This window comes from Uranotaenia lowii, chromosome 3 (genome assembly GCF_029784155.1).
Source record: "Uranotaenia lowii strain MFRU-FL chromosome 3, ASM2978415v1, whole genome shotgun sequence".
Taxonomy (NCBI): domain Eukaryota; kingdom Metazoa; phylum Arthropoda; class Insecta; order Diptera; family Culicidae; genus Uranotaenia; species Uranotaenia lowii.
The window spans coordinates 58,165,580-58,183,104 of record NC_073693.1 but is presented as its reverse complement, the minus strand read 5'-3'; the positions used below and the strand labels follow the sequence as shown (position 1 = coordinate 58,183,104).

At 34.8% G+C, this 17,525-nt stretch overlaps 1 protein-coding gene across 9 annotated transcripts in view; it reads right to left on the bottom strand.

Moving 5' to 3' along the window:
- Positions 1-630: 630 nt before the first annotated feature.
- The window catches only part of LOC129754645 (gamma-aminobutyric acid receptor subunit beta), a 307,093-nt gene continuing 290,198 nt past the window's right edge, over positions 631-17,525 (bottom strand). For all 9 annotated transcript variants that reach the window (XM_055750816.1, XM_055750818.1, XM_055750814.1 and 6 more), the window contains one exon: positions 631-8,740. In XM_055750816.1, coding sequence (XP_055606791.1) covers positions 8,576-8,740 — 165 coding nt within the window. In that variant the 3' untranslated portion in view covers positions 631-8,575. The remainder of the gene's footprint in view (positions 8,741-17,525) is intronic.

Here is a 17,525-nt window from a genome sequence, read left to right as displayed (position 1 = left end):
TTGAATAATTACGCCGAGTGCTAAGAAAATCGAATTTTGCAACGAGTTGCTTACCTACATTGTTTTTGCAACACCGCAAAACACTCTTCCGAATCAAGTATCTCAACCTGAAGAAACAGTTTGTATTTTTTTCCATCTAAAATCCACCTTTTGCAAATTGATGCATAATTGTTGGGTTTTATTAAAAAAATTGATTTTGAAAAAGCCTTCCTTTCCTACCAAAAAAAAAAACAGTGTCAAAAAGTAATTCTTTTCGATAAAGTTTTCGAAACAGTGTAAAAAAGTTTGAATTAACAAAGATTTTTCTAACACTGTAAACAAAAATTATAAAACTCTTTAACAAAAACTTGATTTTTTTCAACTTGCTGCATAAATAGCTATAAAGATCCTAGATTCTGGAATCCTCACTAAGTTTCAAATTCAGATGACGGTAAGCATATATTGGTAATGCCTAACCGATAACATGCGTTACTCTCTGGAGCCACTAACTTGGAAGTCCTTTTTTGATTTTCGCAGTAGTCATAGTTGCTCAGCTAATATCAGGAGGTCGCATATGGTCATCTGATTCCAAAAGGTACAAAATAACAAAACCACCATTATTCATTTTTTATTTAAATTGTTTATTTTCCATTTTTCTTATAACTGTTTTTTTTGTTGACGAAACGTTACATGTTTTCTATCTCTCGTTTTTTTCTCTGTCTGACTGACTGCCTCCAGCGTTTTACTGTTCTGTTCTGTTCTGTTTTTTTTTGGTAGCTTCCTTTGCCTATAAAGCGCATGAATGAAGAGTGCCGATTTGTTTTTGGGCTCGTTCGGTCGCCGCTCTTCGAATGGCGGCTGCTCTTTCCCTCGCTAGGAGGGCACTCCTTTTTTATTTTTGAAAGTCTGCCTTCGCCCCAGGCAGCGTCTTTGCGTCAACCGTTCGGCGATTCGGTTTTTTTCTGTTATACTTGCTTGCTTGCCTTTTTGAGTTGGAATTAACTCATCTTTCTGCTTAGTCGGTTTTTTTTGTTTGTTCTTTTTAAAAATACTCAACGGAATAATAAATGAAAACGGATATATTTGGTTTCACCTAAACAAAACAAATTAGTTTCTGTTTGTTTTTCTTTATTCATAACAATAGATATTCTAGAACGTGTTTTTCCTTAATTTTTTTTGTTACTGCACTTGGTTGCCTGCAAGTTGCTGCTTGATTTTTTTTCTGGTTTGTTTTCGTATCAGAGCGTATGTGTTTTTTTGTTTACTTGTTGTTGGTTTTTTTTCTGTTTGTTTTTAAATCTTGGATTTTCAAGTCTATTTTGAATAAACTTTGTTTTCGCTAGTAGTACTTTTTGTCCGGTTACGTTTAAATATTGAACTAATGGCTGTTTTGCTCAACGGTGAAATTCGCCTGGCAAAAGGTCCGAAAATGTTCGGGGTTTAACCTTGAGAGACTATGGTTTTGGGAATTGGAATTTTTTCAGAAGAAATGATTTGCTATGATGGTTCATCACCGGGAAATTCTGATCCTTTGCCTAAACGTCGATTTCACCGAAGAGCTGGTTTTCAATTATTTTTACTGGTATTCTGTAAGCGTGTGAGTGAGTGACTGTGTATAAGTGTTGCTCGAATATGTGTGTTTGAGTTTGGTATGAAATTGAACCAAAATTAACTTTTTTTTTCGTTTAACTTCAGAGAGCTCTGTTCGAAGGATACGAATATCGTGTGTAATGCTTCCTTTTTCGAAGTTGGTTGTTTCATTTGTCTCCATATAATTCTGTTATGCTAATCTGAATTTCTTTTATCTTTTTTGTGCATTGAAATTGAATGTACATTAGGGTGATTCATTTTTTTTGTCAAACTAAAATATTTACAAATATAATATGAACGATATTTTTGTATTCTTTTATTGAATTGTTTGGTTGCATATTACGTTCCTATATAAAAAATTTATATTTATTTAGAATTTTTCTTGTGTTGCGATATATATACTTTCCTCATATATTAATATATTGTGTATATATTTTATTTACTTTGCTCTTTTTTGTATTTTTTTCTTTTCCTTTAAATTCTTATAGATAAGTACAGTGAGTATTTAACACTTACTTATACATCTGGTTTTTTGAATTTTCGCTACTGTTTTTGGTTGTTCGTTTTCTGACTCTTTCTGCAATACTCTTGTAACGGCATCGCTGCCAAAAGCAATCACATCTCCCACTTTTCATCTGCGCGCTCTTCCTTTCGCTCCACCTCTCCCTTGCTTCTAGTTACCTTTTGATTTTTCTCATCCCCAAGAAAGAGTGTTGTTTTTTTAATGTTTTTTTTCTTTGCTTATTTGTGTGTGTACTAGAAGAATGTATAAGTGTGTATTTGTGTTACTAAAGTGTTTCGAATTCCATTTGCCTACTATTTGTTTTTTTGCAGTTTAAACGAATTACAGACTACCGAGTTTATTTACATCATGTTTCTTCTTCTTCCATTTTTTTTTATCAATAATTATGTGTGAATGAGTTAATTTGCCTCCGCTCCAGTGGGTTCCATTTTGTTTGCGATCCAATAGAATTCGTATTCCGATTCCCTGAATGCCGGAGAAAAGAGAGACTAACGGGTTGCATGTTGGTATGAGTGAGATGTGAACTGATTGCTGCGAGAAAAAGTTTTATCGTTCGTTTTTAAGGTGAGAAATGAGAGCTGATTTGGTGTGTAAAGTATAGAAGTAGTAGTAGTAGTAATTAGTTCGTGAAGAGGAAAATGGTTAATCATTACTATTCGAGTTGTTGTTTTTTTTTGTTCGGTTACTTCGATTCCATCGCGCTCTCTATTTTGTTTTGTTGTCATTTTGTATAAGGAAATTTTTAATGCCTACTGGAAGAGCTTAACTACTGAAGCGAAAATAGAGGCCAGTACAAAAACATTTGCCTTGGACCAAAATCGTAACTCTACGGTAGTTGTTTTCTCATACTTAGGTGCGCTCATTTTGGTGATTTTATTTTGTTCTAGCGTTTCGCTAGCGTGCCACAGTTAAGTCTTATAAGTGGATGGTTTTCGAACAACTTAGAATGATTTGAAAAATAGGAGCACTCCATACGGCAATCCATTGGCATCAAATTTGACGTTTGCTCAAGTGGTTTAAATAACGACAAATTTGACTGCACCAACTTTAGCGTGTCTGAGTCCGGCCAGAATGGATGCAAAATGTGGGTCTGTGTGAATAATGGCTTTTGGTGAGTCTATTTGCAGGTGCGTGAGAGTTTTTCGTTTTGGTATTTGGAAGAAAATGACGACTACATTCAAAAGTGGGCAAGTCACAATAAACGTGCTGGTTGTGGTGGTGTGGACACTGAAATTGCTTCGGGTAAAAATTACGTCAATCTGTACCTCGTGCCAGTTGACACGTGCGCGTTTCTGAAGTGTTTCTGTGTTGGTTGCTCTCGGTTTGGTTTGGTTAGTGGCACGTGACAAGTGGAAGCGGCTGGTAACCATCGCATCGTATCACAGTGCAAGGCGAGTGTAAAATATAACCACTGGATTATGTTTTGTTGTTGTTATTTGTGTATGAATGTTTGTGTGTGTGTTTGATTTTTTTTGTTTTTTCCTCTAGGTTTTCATGATTCTCTACATTAATCACAAACGGTTGGAAGTAAACGAAAATTAAACATGATGTTTTTTTTTAAATTCTGGTGACGCTTTTTTCATTTAATTCGAGTGCAGTATCGCGTTTTTCTAGGCTTTGGTGAACAACTAGTTTTAATATGTTGTTTTTTTTTTTTTGTAATATATCGTGTGTATTTTGTCTCAATTCGTGGAGGTTTTTGTTAGTATTAAAAATGTAACGTTTTTTTTTCATTGTTGTTAGTTGGAGCTTTTTGGTATTATTTTATAATCTAGTTTATTTTTTCTCATTTTTGCTTCTTTTTGCTTCCGGGAAAAAGGTAAAAACTTAATAAGTATTGCATCCTTTGCTTCAGGTTGTCTTAATAATGTCACTTATAAACACGTCACTAGCTCGAACCCTACGAATTCACTGGTATTTTGTTTTTTTCGCAACATTCTAGTTTTTTTTATTTAGTTTATTTTCATAGACTATAAATTAAAAGTATAAATATGCGCTTTTATCATGCCATTTTTTTTTCTTATTAAAAATTTACTTATTCACATGTTTTTCTTCTCGTTTTTTTCTCATGAAAAATAATTGAGCAGTTCTGTTTTTTGTCTGTTTCAATTGAAAAATAAATTTCAATTGAAACGAGTGAAAAGACACATAATCTACAGATATTTGACGAGTAAATATCTTAAACATACGCTTTTTCCACTTCTTCTGTTTATTTCTAAGGTTGTTTTTTTTTGTTATCTCTTAACTAGTTGCTATTTTTGTTTTTTTCATCAAATTTTCATGCTACCACTGATTAGTTGCTGTTGTTCTTTTTAGTTTGTTTTTTCTTCGATTCTCTATTCTGTTTGTGTAAGTGTAAAATTTGGATTCAACAATATACATTGATGGAACTGATGCCTGTTGTGTTTTGCTTTTGTATTAATGTGAACGTGTGTGTATATGTGAGATCGTGCCTGCTGCTGTAGCTGATTTTGGCTGAATTTGAATGTGTTAGTGAGTTCTGTGTTTCATCTGTAGTTGTGTTTTAAGAGGATCCGGATGGGTCGTTACCGTTACACGTCTAGAGATGGATGGGCGTTTTTAGGTTAAAAAGTCATGCGCCTAGATCAATTTCACTGTTAGAGGACGGAATAACTGTGCGGGTAACGTAAACCCACACAGTTACATAGATTTACGTATACCAATTAAGTGGTCTAGTCAGTTCTAGAGGAATGTTTCAGAGCAGTGGCAGCTTGAACGAACTGAGAAAATACCAATATAACGTTTCAAATTTTGAATCGGATAACAGATTAACGCCCAACCATCTTGTAACATTGTGAAATTTTAACCGGATAGGGTTGTTGGAGATGTGTTTAACTTTTTTTCTCGAATACGATGCAAACAAACAAAAGACACACATTATAAACTGGTTCTCATTCCTGACAAGAATGCTCGACTTACGGTTGCGTTTTGCTAGCAGTTTTGTGGATTGAATCAATTTTCTGGAATAAAATATTAATGTAACATCCAAATTTTTCATAATATATCTTCATTTTATTTTTAAGTTAAGTTAAGATTTTCAATTTAGGTTCAAAAACCGAAATTCAGAACAAAGATTTGTAACTAGAATTAAAGATTCAGATTTCGAAATCCAGATTTAAAATTCAGTTTAGGAGGTCTGTTTCAGAACTCAGATTCGGAACTCAGTTTTTGAATTCAGATTCGGAGCTCAAATTAGGAACTCAGGTTCGAAATTCAGATTTAAAACTCAAATTAGAAACTCAGATTCGGCTTTAAGATTCTGAATTCCGACTTGGAAATCAGAATCAAAATTCAGATTCGAAACTCAGATTCAGAACTCAGATTCGGAGTTCAGATTCAGAGTTCAGGTTCGGAATTTAGATTCGGAACACAAATACGAAACTCAGATTCGAAGCTCAGATTAGGAACCCAGTTCAGAAACTCAGAATCGAAGCTCAAATTGGGAAATCAGATTTGGATTTCAGAATCGGAATTCAGACCCGAAATTCAGATTCGGAACTCAGATTTGAAACTCAGATTAGAACTCAGATTCGAAGTTCAGATTCGGAATCAAGATGCGGAACTCAGATTCGAAGCTTAGATTCAGAACTTAGATTGAGTATTCAGATTCGGATTCCAGATTCGGAACGTAGTTTCGGAATTTAGATTCGGAAGTACATACTTGGAATGCTCTGGAATTCAGATTTGGAATTCAGACTCAAAATTAAGAATTTCGACTTGGAATTCGGAATTCAGATTAGGAACTTAGATTCAAAGCTTAGTTTCGCATTCCAGATTTGAAACTCTGTTTCGGAGCTCAGTTTCAAAACTCAGGTTAGAAATTCAGATTCTGAATTCAGATTTGGAATTCAGATTCGAAAGTACCTGGCATGCTTTGGAGTTCAGATTCTGATTTCAGTATCGGAATTAAGATTCAAAATTCAGATTTTGAGTTTCGATTCGGAATTCGAATCAAAACTCGAGTTTGGAATTCAGAATCGAAGCTCAAATTCGAATCTCTTTTTCGAAATTCAGATTTGGAAGTACCTGGAAGATTCAGATTCAAAATTCAGATTTGAAGTTTCGATTCGGAATCCAAATTCGAATCTCGGATTAGGAACTCAGATTTGAAACTCAAATTCGATTTTTTTTTCGGAAATCAGATTCGGAACTGGTATACGGAACTTAGATTCGGAGATTCAATTCGAATTTAAGCTTCGAAATTCAGACTTGGAATTAAGATTCAGAGTGCAGACTCCGATTTGATTCAAAACTCAGATTCGAAACTAAAAATCGGCACTCAGAACTCAGATTCGGAACTCAGATTCGAAGCTCAGAGTTGGTATCCAGAAAAGAAACTCAGATTCGGAACTCGGATTTGAAACTTTGACTTAGACTTGGACTCGGAACTCAGATTCGGAACTGAGATTCGGTATTCAAATGGAGGAATTGTCGATTAAGCGCTGTTCAAATAATCAAATTAGCTAACAATAATGTGCCCTACCGTGTACAACATCAACTTGTTCATAACTCGCTTTTGGCAATTGGAAGCTGTTTCGGCTAAGACTTGTTTTCACTTTTGTCGCCAGCTCTTACAGGCATTTGCTGGTTTAATAATTAATATTCGCATCCGAGCTGGGAAAAAGGGTTTCCTCCTTCTGGTTTCTGTTGCTCCGCATTTGCTTTTATGAGTCATTTTCCAAAAAGGGGTTTTCCTTCGTCAACCCCGAGACCAAGCCAAGGCCTAAGGTCGTCGTAATAATTTTTAATGTCGGGTTCTTCAATTTCGCAAACAGATGAGCTGTGCGAGGCGTTGAGATTGCAGACAATTTTAGTTTACGACCTGTTACGAAATCCTCCTGCTTCTGAGGTCAGCTGCAGGTTCTTCGCTTCGCTCTTTTCGCCATGGAGGGAGGGTGTCGGTTGATTCTGGGCCTTTCATTTTTTTTTGTTTTAACTTGTCGATGAATTGCACCACTTGGGCTTGCTTGGTGACCACTTCTGGGTCGTCCGTTTTGAAGTTGCTTTGCCTTCAGGTCGATATTTTCTGCAGCAAAGCGTTCGAACGTCGAGGAACAGCTGCTGTTTTTTTACGATGAAGATTTTATTGGGCATGACCTTCGATGGTTGATTTACCTTCCACTTTTTTCGGTGGCACGTACACGGTCGTCGAGAAAACGGACGAGTTTTTTACTATTCGCAATTTCGGGCATCGGCTTCAGTGTGGACTGGTGGTTTGGGTCCTGCCAAGGTTGGTTGTGATTAGAATTGTCCCCATTCGTAGGGTGTCCTTCCTTCACGTTCCAGTTACGTTTGGGTGGCTTTATTACTGACCCAACTCTTCCCGGGAGGCAAATCGAACCTCGTCATGCTGAAAAATACATTTCCGTTTTACAAGATTTCTTGGACACCTGCTCATACATTTTAGGCTCACTTGAGTGCAGTTTTGCAAAAATTAGAAAACGCCTCGAAATCTCAACATTATTGTTTGTAAAAGTGAAGACAATACGGACACAAATGATGTCGTTGAACTATTTTGCATGGTATTACAGTTTTTTAAATTAAAAACAAAAATAAAAACCTATGCTAATCCCTAATTCTAAGAGACGCACGAAACAAACGTGTAAGTGAGATTTGTGTGGTGTGCTGCATGTTTGATGTTTTTATTCGTGAATCTGTAAAAGTTTAAATTGATGATAGTTTGATGTTAGAGCTGCTGTTCAATCTATAGTCAATTAAGTAATACGCAACTAGACGTGTCGATTCAATTCACCAGTTTTCTGTTCTGTCTCATCACTTTTGTAAACCTTATTTTCACTACATCAGCTTCAAGTTCGCTCCTCACGTTCTGAATGTCTACTTTCGCTCTCTATTCTTCTCTCTCGGCGATGTTTCTTGCAGTTCGACAAATGTGTGTCTGTTTGGTTTGTTCTGTGTGCTCTGAACTAGGAAAAGCTTGCTTCGTCCTTCTCTCGCGTTACACTTTGGTTAAATTTTCATTAAATCTATAGCATTTGATCATCTTTTCGGGTTTGAATTTTGTATACGTATAAAAAAAATTTAAACTTTTAAAAAGGTACAAATGAATCCTAACAATTTCATATCCACATTATGTTTAGTTTCAATTTTTAATCCTCAATCCTCTCAGGTGTAGCTTACATCCCCCCTAATTTCCTCCGATCTTCGCTGTCTCCAAGTGTCAATGTGTTTTATGTTCTGTGTTCAATGTTTGTGTTTAAAAAGTGTATCTCTGTTTCAAGTGTGGTTGCTCTCCCTCAAATTCCCTTTAATTTTTCGCGCCCATCTGCCAGCATCTACAGTAGTAGTTATTATAGTAACACGTTTCATCTCCCTTTCCCGCAAACACTTTCTACATAGCTTTCTACAACAGTTTCTCCGTCGAGTCGAGCCCATCGTTCTCTGACTGAACTTCGTCGATCATTCGTCCTCTTCGTTCTTCTTCTTTGCTGCTGACTGCGTTGTTTACTTCTCCTCGCCGAGCAGCACCAGATCGTCGGCCACCACATCGCTCACGTGCAGATAGATGATCCAGTACATCAGGTTGAAGCACACGAAGCACACCGGAAACACGATCCGAGAGTACTTGTCGATGTCCGAGGGTGTGATGCCGAGCAGCTTGTTGATATCCTGTTGACGGGAGTGGAAACGAAAAAAAAACATGAGGTAAGGATGTTTTGAAGAAATGTTTGAAAATTATTTAACATTTTCAAGTAGGATAGGTAAGTAAGATGTTTAAAAACTGGAGTCTTTAGTGAGAATTATTTGCCACATTTTTTTTATATATTTTTTTGAAATCATTAAAAAATTAAATGTATGACCCAAAACTTTTGATCGGAAGGGTTGGTAGTGGTTTCTATTTGAGCAATTAATGAAAAATGTAGCTCATTTTGGACATGTCAATCGAAGCAATCCACACTTCCGACAGTATGACGTTAGATTCAGTATACTTTTTCTGTTCTACTTGTTCTCCGTCAGCAACAGTGTTGTGTTTAAATCGGCAACAGAAAAGTGTTAGTGATTTGTGAAGATTGTGTGGAAATTAATGTTTTTGTTTGCCCTTTGAAGATGAAATTTACAGCAAACGAATGACGCCAAATTGAAGGTAAAAAGCATCCTTTCATGAGATTTCAGAGTGATATATGCCTTTTCGGTGGTTTCGATGTTGATGTACAAACACAATAAAGATTCGTTTCCTCGGTTACTTACATGTTATTTATTTACTTTGTGAGTCACATTAACAACTTGAGATTTAAAAAGTATATCGTGAATTCTCTACGAAACAAGCATTTATCTCTAAGTCTAACTAGCTGCTCAATGGTAATAGTTCGATTAAAATTATTGACCTTTATGAAATCAAACGAAGTTAGTCAGGCTTGGAAAGTCAGTCAGTTGCCTCCTGAGCCGATGTCCGCGAATTCGAATCCAAAATTAAACATCGAATACAGTTGAACCAAAAGTTAGTCAATACACTTCGGATAGAGAAAGTTTGTACAACAGTTAAATATAACTTTAAGGCAACCGTAATTTCAATGATAAAAAAATTAGAGAAGTTTGATTGAAAAACGCATCAGATTAGATAGGTGGCTCAACTAAAGTTGATCGTGTTCACTGATCTACAGAAACTTGTGTTGTGTTTGTAAAATCACATCTTGAATAACTACGATTTTTATATTCAACACCGAAAGATAAATGAAGGCCGCGCGAAAAATACTTTGCGAACTGAAGAATGACCTAAATTGAGAAAACATATAAACCAGAGATTTTTTCGATCGTTATAAAATAATTTTGTAATTAATATTGGTTCGATTTTTTTTCATTTTCAAGCTTTAAAATTTATGTTAAACAAAAAAGTCTCTTCAAACTCACGATAAAAATACAAGCATTTTCAGAACTGCCGTAAATATTTTGTTTTAAACGATTTGTTCTAAATATGCTCTGCAAGTCGTAGAACGCTATAAGTTTTGTATGTATATAAAAGAACAGATTTATTTACTTGAAGCTTACAACCTTCGGTACTTGGCTTTCTTATCAAAATAATGGAAATATTGGAAAGTTTCGAATGGCTTCAAACTGTTTTATTGAACCTTATTACCAAATTTCAGTTATATTCAATCATTTTGTTAAATAATTACCTTTTTTGGCTGCGTCATTCGAAGCATGAATATGAAAAAAAGAGAAAAACATATATACATCGCCTGAGTCACAAGTAGCGGGAATAAGTTGATGTCAAATTGTACGATTCATGTGCGATAAAGAAACACAAAAAGCTGTGTGTTATTGTTTTCTCTTCTTTGTGAGCTTTTTTTTGTAAGCTAATATTTGTTTGTGTTGTAAGTTTGTGCTTGGACAGCATTTGGCATCGGAAAAAGTAAAGTGAACTGTTTAAAACTGGACCACTCGGTTAAGTGCTGGTGGCACTAAACTAAATATGACCTATTTGTGTTCTAAATTTTGTTTTAAAACTGAGAATTTTAAATTTTATCTAGCTTTAAAAACGAATTTCACTTCGGAATTCTAGATTTTGTTTGCGAAATCTGAAATTTTTCTTTTGGATCCATATTTTAACGACTTTTACTTAAATACTTGTATTTTTTTATAATTGAAAATGAGTCCATCACGAAAGGCTGGATTGACATAGAAGTTAAAAAAATGAAAAAACTTTTTGATTGGAAAATGTCGAAAAAATTGGTCGATTCTGATATCATATTCTCAAAGTACGTTTGAATGTTACATGATATTTTCTGGGAGCTTTCGTACTTCTTCTGTGGAATACATATTCACGACAAATTTCAAAAAATAATAAATACATAGTTTTTTTTCTTCACTACAAACAATTATAAAACGTATCAGTATCAAAAAAAAATCGTTAAAATATGTAAATAAACTAGAGTGGTTCGGATCTATTTAACAATTTTTGAAAAGCATCCCCAATATAAAAAATTAAGCTTGTGCTGCCGATCACTGTGCTGTGGTAACTTACAGAAGCCGTCGGGAAGGGGAAAGTCTGAACATAAAATTATCTAAAAATTAGCCACAACTTTATGAACAGCTCATTTTCACCATCTTTCATTTCATCTAATGTTCTATCCATCTGTAAATTTTCATAATTTGAGGATGTCCCTACTGAAAAGCACATTACTTTTCACCGATAAGGCCGATAAATTAAAGTAACAAACTTATTGGCTTCACCTTTTTGCAATATTTTTGATACGAATACTCGAAGTGAAACCCTGTTAAATTGAAAATAGAGAATTTGTAAGAATGAATATGGATTTAACCAAGTATCGTATGCTTCGAATGACATGTAAATTCAGTATAAAACATCAGTTTTGACATTAATGCATTAACCTAGAATTAATTTTATATTATATTTATATTCATATAAATATACCTATTCTTATTTCGCGTCAAAGATGTGAAAAAATACACATGTACGCTATATAATGAAGCTTTGTAAATCATCGAGCTGAACCTAAAGGTAGTTACAAAAAGAGGATAAGATGGTTAAGGTTGCCTGATTTTAAGAAGAAAAAAACGGCCTTCAGCCTTGCTTGAAGCCCGCTCGAGAGAACAAATTGAGTAAAATGATCGTGTTTTTTTTATATTCTGGCTTTGCTTCTGATTTCGTCCGAATAAAAAAACGACTTTCGATTTTCGAGTTATTCCATACGTAAGTATGTGTGAGAACGAGCGTAGTGTTTACATGCAGCTGTCATTTTGTTGTACATTCTGGATTTTTTTTTTCGCTCGGTTCTTTACACCCGGATTTTAATTTTTCGTGTCCGAAATTTTACTGGCCAGAAGACAGTACGATTTTTCATGGTTGAAAAACTTAAAAGTCGCGGCAATTATAATTTTTCCGTTCATTCTTTCGACTGACCAACGAAATATAATTTGCTGTTTTGCTTTTAGCCACCTGTTTGTTGTTTTGACAACATTGGTAACAGTATTGGTGAACTCCTCTCAACACTGACCTTATTCTCAGGGCGACACCGTCCGTGTTTCGTGCGCAACTAGGTTGTCTCCAGATTAAAGGGCGAACACGAAATTATTGCGACACATTCAACAGGCCATAACTGTTTTACCATTGGGTAAAAATCAACAAATTTTTGCACACTTTCTCATTGATGTGTAGGGGAGATGGGGGCATAATGGCCACCTTAAGGAAAACGCTTATTTAATCATAGAGAACAGCTGTAATATGTGAATTACATCATTGTTTCGTGTTCAGACACTCAAATAGTCTATTGCCTAATTGGATGAAACTTGAAAAAGTAGATAAAAACGTTTAAAAATGCATTTTAAAAAATTTTGCCGAAAGCTGAAAACCAGTCACTGTAGAGGCATAATGAGAAACCCCCCCAGGCAGTATGAGCATTAGACCGCTGCAAGCTTTGTGTGGAAATTTCAAATTCTTAAATTTGTACACCTCCCATAACTTTTTTTGGTTGTTCTTGCTGCCAGAAATAGCAATAAAATTTTTCTAAGCGATCCATCCAGTCCTGAATTAGCGCAACGAGTTTAAATTTTGTATGGAAATTTGTATGGGAAAACAAAATTTTTCATTCAAAAATCGCTAGAGATGTTCTGAAAGTTCCAAACAATATTACTTTGGATGAAAAATATTTCTTGATTCTTGCAGTGCATTTCATGTGAACAAAGCACAAACCTAAATTATATTCCAGAAAAGATATTCAAGGTTATATAAAATTTTTGTTTCCAAAATTCATTTTTTTAATTATATCGTTTTTGACTGCTTGTTTGAAAGCTGTGTAATAGTAGGATGGAAATAAAAAATCGAAAAAAACTTCTTTGCAATGCCAGAAAATTTATTGATTTATAAAGCCTTTGCAAAAACATTTCATGCAATTATTAACAGCTCAAGCAAGCAAAGTCTGCCATTTTTTAATACTTTTCAATGGATTCAAATTTTTTATTTTGAAATGGTTCTAACTTTTTTCATGAAATTCTTAGCTGCTTGTCATGTAAGCAAAAAAATGAAGCTTAAGAATAGTCGAAACCAAAAATTAAAGACCGACTTAATTTTAAGCTTATTTGAACTTTCTGGATGATTTAATGTGCAAAAATTTCTTCTTCCATACAAATTTCCATACAAAATTGAAACGCGTTGCGCTAACTCAGGAATCAACCAAATCATCTCAAATTTTACACTGATGCTTGGTGACCCAAAAGGCATCGAAAAAACATATGGGAGCAAAAAGTCATTTTTTGCAGCGGTCTAATGAGCATGAAGGCATAATCAGCGTTTTCTGCCGGGGATTCTAGCAGCAAATTCGACTCGATGAAGTCAACTGAGTAATAGAGCTGCAGCTTGTATCGTCTCACGATTTGGCCTATTGGTAAGATGTCGGATAGGTACTTAGTGGGCTCGAGTTCGATTCCTGATCGAGGTGATTTTATTTTTCATTTTTCATTCATGATCATGATTGCACTAAACGGTGAGGCGTAGATTCATCAAACAAAGCAATAACAAAATAATCTAGGTCTGTTTGTAGAATTCAAAGAATTAACACATGCTCATACATTATGTTTCTGGTGTTTTGTTTGACGGATGATGCTTTGATGCTATTAGCCGTATTATGTAACAATAAAAAAAATCAATCATGAATGATATGTGCAAAAAAATCCCCTCGAATAGGAATCGAACTCGAGTCTACTGTTTACCTCTCCAACACCTTACCAATAGGCCAAGTCGACAGACGAAACGAGTCAAGCTGTAGCTCTATTCTACAGTTGACTTCATCGAGTTGAATTTGCTGCTAGATTCCCCGACAGAAAATGCTAATTATGCCTTCATTGATAGTGCTCTGTTCGCCTCTAGTGAACAAATTAAAGTAAAAAACGTTTTAAAATTGATTAAAGTGAAAAATCAAAAATTTTATGATGTTGAAAATTGAGAAACAATGTGTAGATCATGTTGTGTAGATCATGAGATTTCAGATCAAGATGATTTAAAGGTCATAAAAGCTTATTTGGTTGTGCTCAAAAATTATAATATTTTCGTCACTTGAGAACCTAGCTGGTTATTATTTAATACTAGCTGATCCCATACGAACTCCGTTTCGCTGTCAATTGAGAATATGTTAGAAAAGTTTGAATGAATGTCAATTTACAGGCATTTTCCAGATGCAATTCCGAATACATTTTTAAGCAGTAATTGCAATAATGTTGAACACGTTATATGTACGTTCACTTTTTTTTGTCGTTTGCTACTAAATTTGAAATCAGGAATCAATTGACCTTGCCAAAACACCCCCGTTTAGGAATTTTCAGATAAGACTCCCTTTTTCGTCGTTTGATACAAATGTTGGAATCAGAAATCAATTGACCGTCCCAACCACAAAAAACCGTGTATAAATTTCGACTCGATCGTTGCAGATCGGTAGCCTCTTTTCCGAACTTTGATCTCTGAATCGATTGCCCTTCCTTCAAAATGCTTTCGTGTGCAAATTTTCAAACCAATCCATTGCATAATAACGTCAATATCGAAAAAAAAAACAATTCTGGCCGACCTCTGACCCAAAATTGGATAATTGGAATCAATTGTTCGTCGTTGAAATAATTTCTATGTTCAAATTTTCATCTCAATCCGATGTATAACAACGTCAATATAACAAAAAATTGAAAAGGTAGGTGCCGGTCCCTTATACAAAATTTGATACCTGCAATCGTTTGCACATCATTTAAAACTCTCGTGTACCAATTTTCATCTGAATCCGATGTATAATAACATCTATATCGCAAAAATAGCGAACAGTTAATATGGACGACCCCTTTGACTTGCCCTTTATACAAAATTTGATACCGGCAATCGATTGTGTGTCCCTAAAAATATTAGAGCGCAAATTTTATCCTCAATCCGATGAATAATAACCTGAAAATCACAATTATATTGAAAAGTTAATATGGACGCCCCCTTTTGCCGACCCCTTACACTGAGATCAATACCTGGAATCGAGTGCTTGTCATTCAAAACTTTCGTGTACCAATTTTCATCTGAATCCGATGTATAATAACATCAGTATCACAAAAATACTGAACAGTGAATATGGACGACCCCTTTGGCTGGCCCCTTACACAAAATTTGATACCGGCAATCGATAGCCGGTTTCCAAAACCATCCGAGCGCAAATTTTTAGCTCAATCCGATGTACACTAACGTCAATATCACAAAAATATTGAAAAGTTAATATGGACGACCCCTTTTACCAACCCCTGATCCAAAATTCGATACCTGAAATCGATTTCTCATCTCTCAAAACCCCCATGTGTAAATTTTTATCATGATCCGACGAAAAACAACGTGAAAAACGCGAAAACAAAATTTGTCTTGTATGGACGACCCCCTTCAGAAGGGGTCATCCGAAAATCTGAAAACATTTTTCATCATTCCTGGTCCTAATGAGCATCCATGCCAAATTTCAGCTCTCTAGCTCTTAAAACGGCTGAGCCTATAGAGGACAAACAAACAAACAAACAAACAAACAAACAAACCCACAGAAATTGCTTTATATATACATAGATTTCTGTAAAGATGAAAAGGATATTTCTTTTTTGTTGAAAAATTAATACTATAAGCAGTATGAAACAAGTCCTTGAATAAGTTATGAAAATTTGTTTAAGAAAATACGAAAAAGGAGTGTAGGAGTGTAGAAAAAAGGAGTGCTTATTATGCCCTGGGTGCTCGTTATGCCCTCATCTCCCCTACAGAACTAACAAGATACATTCATAAATGAAGGCTCTAAAATTTGGCTCATTAAATTCTGATCTGGAATTAAGACTCGGACATCATATTTTTTTGAAAATTTCAGAAATCGTACAGAAATTCCGAAACTGATTCATGGCTTAATTTTTAAATTCAAGTTTAGAATTTAGATTCAGAATGCAGTTCAAAAATTCAGAGAAAAATATAGCTTGTTAATGAGTTTTTTAATCAACATAAAATTGTTAAGAAATTGGAGAAAACATGAACTTAGAAACTTTAACTTGTCAACTCAATTTCTAAATTTCAATTTTTTTAATCATAATAAGTTTGTACACACGATTCAGCTGAAAATAACAAATATAAAGTAGAAAGTGGGTTTTTTTTTCTAAGTTTTGTTTTAGGCAAAAAACCTAAATTTTATTTAAAAAACCCATCCACAGGATTTGTATTATGATACTGATTCTTTGTGAAAAATGTTTGCTGTGAAAGAAAGATGTACCTGATCTTCATTGTATTGTTTAACATTATTTATTTTGCATTTTTTTTAAAGCCAAATTTCAAACTTAAATCATAAATTTGGTTTAAGTTTGCATCAATCAAATTTCAGCCAAAAGATTTTTATCGCTTATTTTTTTTATCACAGGTCTTCAAATCTTGGAATTTGCAAAAGAGTTCGGAAAATTGGCTTGTTTGATTTGAGTATAAAATATTTTTTTAAAATGAAATTGAAGTTTGAATCAAATAAGTTTGATCTACCAGACTCTTAAACAAATTCAAAGATTTTAACCATCAATGATCGCAAATTCCTTATTTAAATTCTTAAGATTTCATTATAAAAATTCAGGTCAGCCGCACCCTTTAGGTAAATTACCACTTTTCTAAAATTAACTATTAAGTAACTGTTAATAGGTTTCTAAAATTACAATTTAATACTATAACTTTTAATAGCTACTTAAAAATGAATATACATATACAAACATTACGGCGACGCTATGAGTTTTATAAAAAACTTTATTTGCGTCCCAATCATTCATCCTTATAAGTTTCTATGGCTACATTTGGACGCCTAATACTTGACTACGCGAAGGCGTCGCGTTACGTCGCAATCGTTCATAAACATCTGTATGGATACAACTAACTAATACTAAAGTTTTTGGATGTCCCTACCTATAGATAAACCACATAGGTAAAGGGTGATACGGTCAAAATTTGGTCAATATCAACTTGACGTATTTCTTTCAATTTGCATTTAAAAAACCTGAACACCCCTCATTTTGAAGGTGTGTGTGTGTGTAGAATGTTGCTCCTATTTTGATTTTGGAATTCACTCTACAGTTGTCAAAATGCCGTCCAAGGAAGAAGAGCAGCGTATCAAAATTTTGCTAGCGCATCGCGTAAATCCGAGCTACTCGCTCGCAAAGCTGGCAAAATTGCTAAAAGTTGCCAAATCAACCGTTACAAATGTAATTAAAGTGTTTGGGGAACGTTTGTCAACAGCCAGGAAGTCTGGATCGGGGGGAAATCGAAAACCGGAATCCGCTGAGACGACAAAGGGAGTAACCGGTAGTTTCAAGCGAAACCCTAACCTCTCTCTCCAAGATGCCGCAAATAAGCCGGGTGTATCGTCTACAACCGTGCATCGATCCAAAAAACGAGCCGGACTATAGACTTACAAGAAGGTAGTGA